Here is a 10408-nt window from a genome sequence, read left to right as displayed (position 1 = left end):
TACAGAAACCTGTAAACACACCGTTACAGAAGTCCAGTCTGCTGAAGATAAAGTTTTTCCAAATCCTGTTGAGACATAAGTCCTCTAATCCTTGATATATTCTTCAGGTGATAGTAGGCTAATTTTGTAATTGTCTTGATATGGCTGTTCAGGTTGCGGTTTGAATCCATAACTACACCTAGATTTCTGGCTTGGTTTGTGGGTTTTAACATCAGTGACTGAAGCTGAGCGGTGATTTTCAATTGTTCGTCCTTGGTACCAAAAACAATTACTTCTGTTTTATCTTTGTTTAATTGAAGAAAATTCTGGCACATCCAGTTGTTGATTTGTTCAATGCAGTTCCCCAGCCCTTGTATGGGATTATAGTCCCCTGGTGACATAGTTATGTAGATTTGTTTGTCGTCTGCATAATTATGATAACACACTTTGTTGTTTTCCATAATCTGAGCTAGTGGAAGCATGTAGATGTTGAACAGAGGAGGCCCCAGTATTGAACCTTGGGGAACACCACATGTAATTTTAGTCAGCTCTGATGTGTAATCAGCTACAGATACAAAGTATTCTCGGCCCTTCAAGTAGGATTCAAACCAGTTAAGTGCTGTGCCAGAGAGTCCCACCCAGATTTTTAGTCTTTCTAGGAGTATGGCATGGTCGACCGTGTCGAATGCAGCACTGAGATCTAGTAACACCAAGACAGAACTTCTGCCATTGTCTATGTTTAAGTGGATGTCGTTGAAAACCTTAACAAGAGCAGTTTCAGTGCTGTGGTGCTGTCGAAAGCCTGACTGGAAAACATCAAAGCAGTTATTTATGGCCAAGAAGTTGGTCAGCTGTTGGAAAACCGCTTTTTCAATTATTTTACTTAAAAATGGGAGGTTTGATATTGGCCTATCATTTTTCATCGTTGCGGAGTCTAAACTTAAACTTTAAAGAGCCAGAATTCTTCCCATCACTACTTTAGACTTGTCAAGTGGCCATCAACACGACTCATGAATACTAATGATCCTCTGTGTCACCTGGATCTGTAAATAGGGTACTCTTTGCACACATGTGTTGCATATTGGTGTCAACAGCTTGTTGCACTGCCCCAAAGTGGAAACCAATTAATGCAGGTTTCAGTAACATCATTGTTGGTTCATTTCTACTGACGCATTGGATGATGTAGTTTAATCTGTAAGAATGCATCACAGTTTCTAAGCGGCTCAATTGTTCTGAAAAACTATTGTTCGCTGAAAAGTGGAACCGTAGCTGTTAAATAAATGCAGTGGAGAAGATGCTAAATATTTCCCAGCAGGCGCAAACAGATAGAAAACATGGCAGCCGCTCAAACAAGTTGTGAGCATTCAAATCAATTCCTTAGTGCAATACACGTGTGATCAAACATCTGCAATGCCTTTACAGTTGTAATCCATCTATAAGCGTAGCCAACCCAACTCAAGCCCAGGGAAGACTACCATACTTCTGTTGCTATATTTTTCATTCCGTCTTTAATTTTAAACAGAGGCAGCAGGCTGCCAATAACGCCACCGTCTCAGCAGGTTGGATTGACAGTTTTATACATTTCACTTTAAATGAATAATCTGCAACACATTCATAAAATAATCAAATGCAGTCATATTCCAACACCGCAACATAGTTAAATATACAATAATGCATTCCGAGTGCTTTTAAGCTCGCACTACCTTTAGGTGCTGCAGGTTGGGGAAACTATTTGCAAGTAGACACCGGGAATATCAATTCATAATGTACTTGACACAGTTTTGTTGAACAACACATTATTTTGTGATAATTCTCTGCATGTTAATAATCTGATCCGAAGCCAGGCTGTAGCCTATACGCAGTGTTCCCACTGAATATGTATGCCTGACTACACGGAGGATAAACATGTTATTTAATCATCAATGTGTTTTCAATCGTCATTGCTGAACAAACCCCAGGTGGTGTACACATAGTACGAGAGGCTTTCTGCAGAGAGGCAGGCTGAATGCATATCATTCAGCTTTTACAATACGTGCCATCCGTGTAGTAGGGCAACTTAAGGTGAACAGCAATCTGTGTCAAAAGTGGGACTGGAAGATGGCCTTATTTATGTCGTCGGAATCTCACAAGAGACACATGAAGCCTTTGCATAACATGCTGTTTATTTTCTATCACACTTTTTCACATTTGAATGACGCAAAAATGATGCATGAATATCTAAAACACAAGTCATCTATTTATTAACCAATGATGATAGAGTTCTTCCCTAAAATATATCCTGCCTGATGTGGAATCAGTCAAATATGCCTTTATTTAAAATGTGTAATGTTCTAATGTAACGTGTGCATTTTTACACTGACACAGTCGCACAGAATTATTCTGTGGGAAATTATACCCCACAGTGAATTAATTAAAATCCTACAAATTGGTTGTGTAACTCTGTGACTTTGCATATATTTGAGTGCTTTTATACCAGTAATATTATATCTATAGTATTCGATGTTGCACTAACTGCTCAACTTGGATGAACAGGTTGAATTTGATGTGTTACCTGGGTGAATATTTAATCAAGCATGGAATCAGAGGTTTTTAATATTAGTGTTTGGAAATAATATCAAAAGAGATTTTGATTCCTTTTGCATCTGGTGCATGCAATCTCTGCAAATGACTTATAAATGTAGGGGAGTTGACTCTAAAATAATCACTTATAAAAGGTTTTAATTAAAATTTGCCATAGCCAGTTCAGATGTCAAAACATGCTTGTTCCCATAGCAACCCTATTTAAAATTCAATATATTTCCACGTCTGACCTTCATAGGCAAGAGTACTATCATCCAACTGTGGGGTTATTCAGTCGGTGTGCTCGAGACATTAGCATATACCTGCCATACTAAAGTCCCTCAGACAAACAGAATGAGACCAGCTTTCTTATCGTTTAATACTTGTTAACTAGAACATTGTTTACAGTCGCAAAAAGACACATTTAATGAAAACGGGCCAGGGATGATCACACAGATGGGCTCGAAGTTGCCACGCATCGGCATGAAATGTACCACATGCAGAATGAGTGACCAGCGGCAAAAAGTATTGGCCAGAGTGGTTGTAGGGGTCGCTGATGACGTGCGTGTCTTGATCTCACTCCAGCAATCTGTCATATACATGTTACTAGACAGTTTAACAAGTTATTTCATTTTTTTTTTGTTAAAGCTGCCATAATCAATATTTCCATAATGAATACGTGTATATGAAGAGTTCACTTGCAGGGATGAACACAAAACTCTGCAGGGGTTTCAGCCCCCTAAAATAGGCCTAACGACGCCCCTGTGTATAAGGTTTGCTAAAAAGTTCACAATATCAACTTAGAAGTTGATAAATGTTGTATACAGCTTCTTCATGCTCCGTGAGTGGCTAAAAACATTGATATTGCAGGTTTAATGTTTTAGCACCCTGTTGCAAGAAATGACTTTTGGATGTTGACTAAAATGGTTTAGCATTGACTTCATTCAAAGCTGTGAGAAAGAAGAGGGAAGTGTAACCAAGTGGCTCACTTCTGGGACAGCTATGATCACTTCAGATGTGAATGAACCTCATGAATAACGGCTAAACTGGAACAATAAGCTGAGGGAGGATGATGGTGACGGACTTCTTCCGTGATTAAAACTACCACTGTAATTACCACACACGATGGGGACAGGGTCTTCTGCTGAGTTGACGAGTGTTTTGTTTCAGAGTTAACACGCTCCAATTCACCTGTCCCCACGAGGCGCAGCATGCACCTCCCTGTTTTTCCTTTGGCCTTCCCAGCTACTGGAGTTGTCTGCAAACTGGAGTGGAAGCCTGCTCCGAATCATTGCAATCACTCATCCAAAAGGACCCCCACCCTCTAAAAACAAAACTATTTTCATCTCCCATGTATATACAGTGTTTTCAGGCTACTGTGATTATCATTGATTTGACTAAAACGATGGTGCTTGAAAGCTCAGTGGGACTCAATGGAGCTGCCTCAAATGTTTTACCAATGAGGGAGGCAATTATTACTGATTTCATGTCAGCCGTGTTCTGCTGTCAGTCTGCAATTTCTTGTGACTCTGTCACTGTGGAAAAATCTGTGATGCAAGGCTAAATTAGATTTGCTCATGATGTGTTTGACTGGCACCCATTATGGGCAATGGACAAATGGGAGCTGCGTGAATGGGAAACATTGGTTATATCTCAATTCTCCTACTTTTTCTGAAAGCAGGTCCCCATTCATGGGTGATTAACAGGCAGATCAGGGAGGTGGGCAGTGTTGCTTGGATGGCTTTGACTAATCCAACTACTGCTGCTGCCTCGCTCGGTTAATGGCTGCTACAGGCTGGCTTGGAAAACCCAGACATGCAATAAAGACAAACATTAACACTATATAGAGCTCCACTGTCGAAGCCTAAATCCTACATGCAGACCTTTATGCAGCCACAAGAAACACGACAGAAAGTGACTCGACTGACTGACAACTCCAGAGATTTAAACGGATTATTGGATGTCGCTGGAGTGAAACCAGAGTCGACCTTCCAATCATCAATGCCATGACACATCGGTAAAGTAAAATCTAAATAACAGCTTAGTGCATACGATGTTGTTGTTGGTGTTATCTAGATAAACACGGGCACATTGTACTTTCTGATGAGTGCACCGAAGACATACTGATCTCATCCAATCTAAGTTACAGTATGCCAGTTTGACTGTAGGTTTGGTAGGTTTAATTAACTGTGGGTATTTATCTACTTTATCATTATGTCAGTGGTTACCGATTCCATTGGGTGCATACTTGAACATTTAAAGAACACACTATATTACATGTGTTTTGCTATAGTTTTAAAAACAGAATAAAAAGTCTACCTAACCTATGTTGTAGTTTCCTTTCCACATTCATCTACATGTCAATTTGTTTATGGTGGTGGTTGATCGTTCATGAGCCAAGAAAACTACATTTTTGGGTTGGCAGACCAAAAGAAAAACAAAAGAATATTTTAACTAAATGTCAAATCCATTTTAAGCACATGTAATCTTTTTCATTGGAGGTTACAATTTCATCATTGTGAATTAAGTGACATCTTGACCACTCAATAGACTTGCTCTTCCAACAGCAATAGAAATATTGCTCCACCTAGTGGAGGCAGCCGTTGCGATGTTAAAGGGAAACATCCTGACCATTCGGACTTGATGTCTCTCGTACAGTAACAATGACTCCTCGCTCAATGTTAGCAGGGTTTCTTTTTTTCATACAAATCCACGTGAACTGTAAAAGTGAGGCTGAGAGGGCTTTACTCTACAGTGTCAGTGTGCGTGCATGATTGTGCACGAGCTCTATACGGTAAACCATTTCAGAGGTGGCACGAGAAAAGATGAAACAAGGAGAAAGAAATACATCTTAAAGCGCGGTGAGGGGAAGAGGGCGGATTATTTAACGTTATCGACGGAAATATGGAACAAACTTGCAGAGGGAAAACAAATGTAATGAAATAAAAGAAGCCTGCTTCTCGCTGTTATCCTGAGACTTTATTTCAGACAACACTGCGCTGAGCACGGTGCCCTATTTCCAGGCGGCTCTGTCTACCTGCGCCGGGCCCCTCCCCTCTCTCCTCCGCCTCCCCTGCTCGGAGTTTGTGTTGCACTCGTTGCAGTAGGAGGGTCCATGTGCACAGAATGACGTCTCTCTGACTTCCAAGTCAAACAGACTCCTCCGTTTGTTTTTATACCTATTTTTATTTTTTATTTTTATCTCGGGCCCAGCATCGCTAATCTGCAAATTTGCGGCCACAATGTGAGATCATCGGCTGCTGTCGTCCGACCCGTCGCTGCCGTTCGTCCTGTCAGGGAGCAGCGGCTCGCTGCTGAGGATTACTGGTGATAATACGCAGTAGACTTCTCCAGTGTGTCTAGCTGTCAAACTGAATGCTATGTATTGGAAAGAGTAGACAGAGCACATTTGTTGATATTTATTGACTTTGCCTTTGCGTGTCTTTTTTTTTTTTTTTTTTGGTCCTCTGGATTATCGCTGCCCAGCAACACGGCCACCTGACAACTCTGAATGTCGTAATTAAGGTAAGGAAGGACGGAGCTCAGTGTGTGACTGCACATTTCTATTTGGCGCTGGGTCTGAGGTGATAATGAAAGCAAACTCGTCACTGCTCAGTCGGATAACTGAATACTTTGCATCCCGGGTCCATTTAGGAATCTAATAACTTTACACCGGGACTGTTAGCTCTGGGTCTGCTCCATCATAAAAGTCGCCAAGAACTTTTTGCACTCTGTGTACGATAAAGAAATAACCGCAATCATTTAAATAGTAGATTGTATGCGTCTGTAAGCGTCTTTCAAAGGTGCTGAGCCATATCTGGTTCTAGTCAAATTATTACCAAAAATAAAGACTTTAATAATTCATATTTCATTCTTTCTGCACTTAGTCCTTCTTTTCAGTCAAAAAGCTGTCAACCAGACGACTTTAATAACAACTTTTACAGCTACAGTTCAGCAAAAATCGTCTTAGTATTTACTCTGCGCATACGCAAAATGGAGAGACGTGCAGAGAGTTGCATGTCCTACAGAGGCAGGGCAATCACGGCAGGAGCAAGTGGGAGGAATCATCACTCTGACAGCTTTTTGCTTTTGTATTCATGCGTCTGTACACAATGTGCACGGGACATTTTGCAGGCAACGTGAATAAGTTTAACTCCGATGTCTCGTCTGCTCCGCCGCCGCTGTGAGCCCGTCAAAGAGTGCGCTGCAGCGCAGAAAGACACATATTCAAACATCACCTAAAGCAACGCCTCGTTACTGCAACCTGCTCCGGCAAGTGTCTGATTGTTGCCAGTGTTGTTGCTTTGGCGGTCATGTGCAAAAGCAACATTTTAAGTTGTGTCGCAGCAATGTTGTGGCTGCAAGAGCAGTAACTATTGAGTGACAGCTTTCCGACCAACCCGTGCATGGGCCTGATAAAGCTGGTGGATTTCTGGCTGAGCTGTCCAATAGAGGCGCAGCCCAGACGACGTCACGTAGATGCATTAACCCTTGCAATGCAGTTTGTCAAGTTATCAGACTGTACATCCCCTGTAGTGCAGTGATGAGGAGCTGTGAGAGAGGAAATATTGTACTGACTTGCTTTGGACCTTTTCAGATTTAACATTGTCTACACAGCATCGTTTATGTTTTTGTCTCAGTGTTATATTTATATTTAAAAGTCAAATCATTCAGTGCGTGTTATTTGTAGATATATTCTTCACACGGACATTTTTATTTCGCTCTACCCTTTTTTAATCCTCTGAAGCAGAATTCACTGCTATCCAAAACCAACAAGACTAAACCTCTAGATTTAAGAGTCATTAGCATATTCCTTTATACAAATATTTGTCTTACATGAGACCTGTAATCTCTGCCTGGAGGTACTTACCCTTAATACAACCGGTTACTCAACTATTATTGTTAAACCAATGCCTTGGGTGCAGCTTTTCTCATTCATTTCCTTTCTTCATTTACCAGGTGAATCAATGAGCCAGCTATGGAGACCAAAAGATACCAAAGTTTCTTTGATGGAAGTGATACAGAGAACAGATGGTCGCAGGTCCCCATCACCATGGAGCACTGCAGCAGCACAGAGGAGTCAAGTCTGACTAGCAGCGATATCCTGATGGACATAGTCGATGTCAGCTGCCCTGCTGGAAGCCCAGCCACCGACTGTAAAGACAACAATACAAAGAAGCAGGAGCAGCCGATGCTTCGGCTCGGCCAGAACCAGCCATTTGTTCTCCCACACTTCAACAACTCCCTCCATGGTCATAAGCAGGACATGGACTCTAAAGAGCTTTCCAAGACCGTGGCTGAGTCTATGGGCCTGTATATGAATGCTGCCAGGGAGGCAGACTTTGCCTTTAGCCATCACGGGGGCAATAGCAGCCCTGGGAAGATGTATACAGTGTGTGGACGGGCTCTAGAGGAGACCCAGTGTGGATCCACAAAGAGCCCCAAGTTAAAGCCATTTGGGTTCCAGCAGTCCAGCACCACTCCCAGAGAATGCACCACTGGGACTCCAGTGAGCTCGGCCTCAATGCTGGCCTCATCTCTGTCCTGCAGCCCCCAGACCTCCAGCTCCATGTCCAGCCCAGGGGGCAGCAACAATATGGTGTCGTCAACCACCAGTCCTCTTATGTGTTTTGGACCGGTGTGCTCGTCCGTCAACAGTCCCGTCAGCCAGACGTCTTGTGCTGCAGCTCTGGCCAACATCAAGCGCAGGAATTCAGCCACATGTAGCCCCGTGGAGTCCAGCACAGTGGGCTCACCACCTCTCACCAGCCCGCACAACGTCATGAGGTCCCCCATGTCCAGCCCCCAGAGTATGAGTAGTGTGAGATCGCCTCCGTCCTGCAGCACCAGCTGTAACATTAGGTCATGTGTCTCGAGCCCCACAGGTGGCTGCTGCACTAGCACTGCCAACAACGGCAACACAGCCAGGCCCTCCATCTCCAGTCCGGGCAAAGTGGGCACCATGGCTGTCAGCAGCCCACAGAACCCCTCCTCGGGTGGGTTTCCTGTGTGCAGTCCTGCTGGCGGACTGGGTTTGGTGCAGAATGACACCAACAGCCCAGAAGCAACAGGTCTGACCAGAGACACTGACTTCAAGAACTTTGAATTCCCTAAAGTAGAGATGGTAGATGGGGAGGTGTTCAACGTCGGCTTAGACCAGATGGGCATGGTTAAGTACATTAAGAACGAGCCTGGAACTGACTTCAGGAGCATGTGTTTAGGCGGCTCCAAATGTAATGTGAGTAGCACACCTTTTATCACACAGATTAAGAGTGAGCCAAACAAAGATGAGGGATGTATGAACCAACAGCCCTACGGTGAGCAGTCACCATCCCATAGTCTCTATCCTGTGTCCGAGACCACCTACTTGTCCTTGAGGAATAACATTGATGAATACAGTCTTTCTGGTATCTTAGGACCCCCTGTCCCCTCTATGAATGGGACCTATGAGCCGGATGTGTTCTCCAACAATGTCCTGTCTAAAGGGGTTAAGCAGGAGACCACTGATGGCAGCTATTACCAAGAGAATAACAGCATGCCCACATCGGCCATTGTTGGAGTTAATTCCGGTGGACATTCATTCCATTACCAGATTGGAGCGCAAGGAACAATGTCTTTCACGCGGCATGATGTGAGGGACCAGTCCAACCCTTTATTGAATCTAATTTCGCCCGTAACGGCGTTAATGGAGTCGTGGAAATCTCGGCCGGGCATGTCACAGGCCAGAGGTGAGGGATACCTGGGTCAGAACTGCATCACGGACAGCATGACGAGGTAAGGAGAATAAATCCCTCTCTATGTCGTCCGAGTGAGTGCCTTTCAGTGTATCGCCGTCACATCTCTGGCTTGAAAGCTGTGACGTTTTCAGAGTTGAAAGTAATAAAAAAACAAGTTCAGCTTCATAGACGGAAGCAATCTTTCCTTGTTTTGGTGTGAGTATACCAGTTTGTTACAGTCAGACTCATATTACACAAGGGACTTGGGGCGTTTGCTTTGAACAGTGCACAAATAATAACAGCAGGGCATGGGAACGGCAGCGGGATGCTGGCTGAGGGAACAGGAATTAAAGGACGGGGTCCAGGTCATTGTTATAGTAGCATGTGATCACAACATCATCCCTGCTAGCACTGCCCTGTGGTCTACTGTAAAACAGAGGCAAAGTTTACCTCTTATCAGATCTGGGGCCCGTGTGTGTGTGTACAACAACAATATTTATTGGCCTGTTATCCGGATGTCCAGCGAAGAACTTGTGTAGTGCAAATATCTGTTTTTATGGGCCCTAAGCCAGTGTGCATCATAAATTATAAATGATTGATCACATGCTTTTGTTGCCAAACTGATGAAATCAACTTGAATTAAATTTGTGAGGGTGGGGGCTGAAACAAAACAAACAGGCCAAAGAGAAAAATAAATCTATAATCGGCACCAATCTGGCAAAGTGCAACTTTGACACAGTTGTTGTGCTTCCAGAGTATCGTGTGTCCTAGTTGCATGTGAAGCCGAAGGAAGTAAATTATCATCAGCACGACTAATAACGGTGAATATCAAAGCCATTACCTTGACCATGAAACACACGGTAACATTGTTGAAAATACAGAAGTATAACCACAGCGAGAGGTGTTTATTTACAGTAAATCAGAAGAAATCTGGGTGCGATATGATTTTTTGCGTATTTTAACAGCATTAACTGTCTATTGGTGTTATCATAAACTACATGGCTATCATGTATTTATGCATGTAATGTTATAAATTCACACTTTTTTTATGAGCTGGTGCAAAGAAGCACTAAACAAAGTCGCAAATGACCTCCTGCTTAGTTGCACAGCTTTGATGTGTCGGACACTTGCTGTAAGAGAAAGTACAGTGTTTG

At 43.1% G+C, this 10408-nt stretch overlaps 1 protein-coding gene across 1 annotated transcript in view; it reads left to right on the top strand.

Moving 5' to 3' along the window:
* The first annotated feature begins 7507 nt into the window (after nt 1-7507).
* Nucleotides 7508-10408, top strand: part of nr3c2 (nuclear receptor subfamily 3, group C, member 2) — a 59675-nt gene continuing 56774 nt past the window's right edge. The window contains exon 1 of the mRNA XM_079277998.1: nt 7508-9312. Within this exon, the coding sequence (XP_079134124.1) occupies nt 7517-9312 (1796 nt within the window). The 5' untranslated portion in view covers nt 7508-7516. The remainder of the gene's footprint in view (nt 9313-10408) is intronic.

This window comes from Melanostigma gelatinosum, assembly GCF_949748355.1.
Source record: "Melanostigma gelatinosum genome assembly, chromosome: 11".
NCBI lineage: Eukaryota > Metazoa > Chordata > Actinopteri > Perciformes > Zoarcidae > Melanostigma > Melanostigma gelatinosum.
Note: the sequence above shows the minus strand (reverse complement) of the source record. Positions and strands in the feature narration are given on the sequence as shown.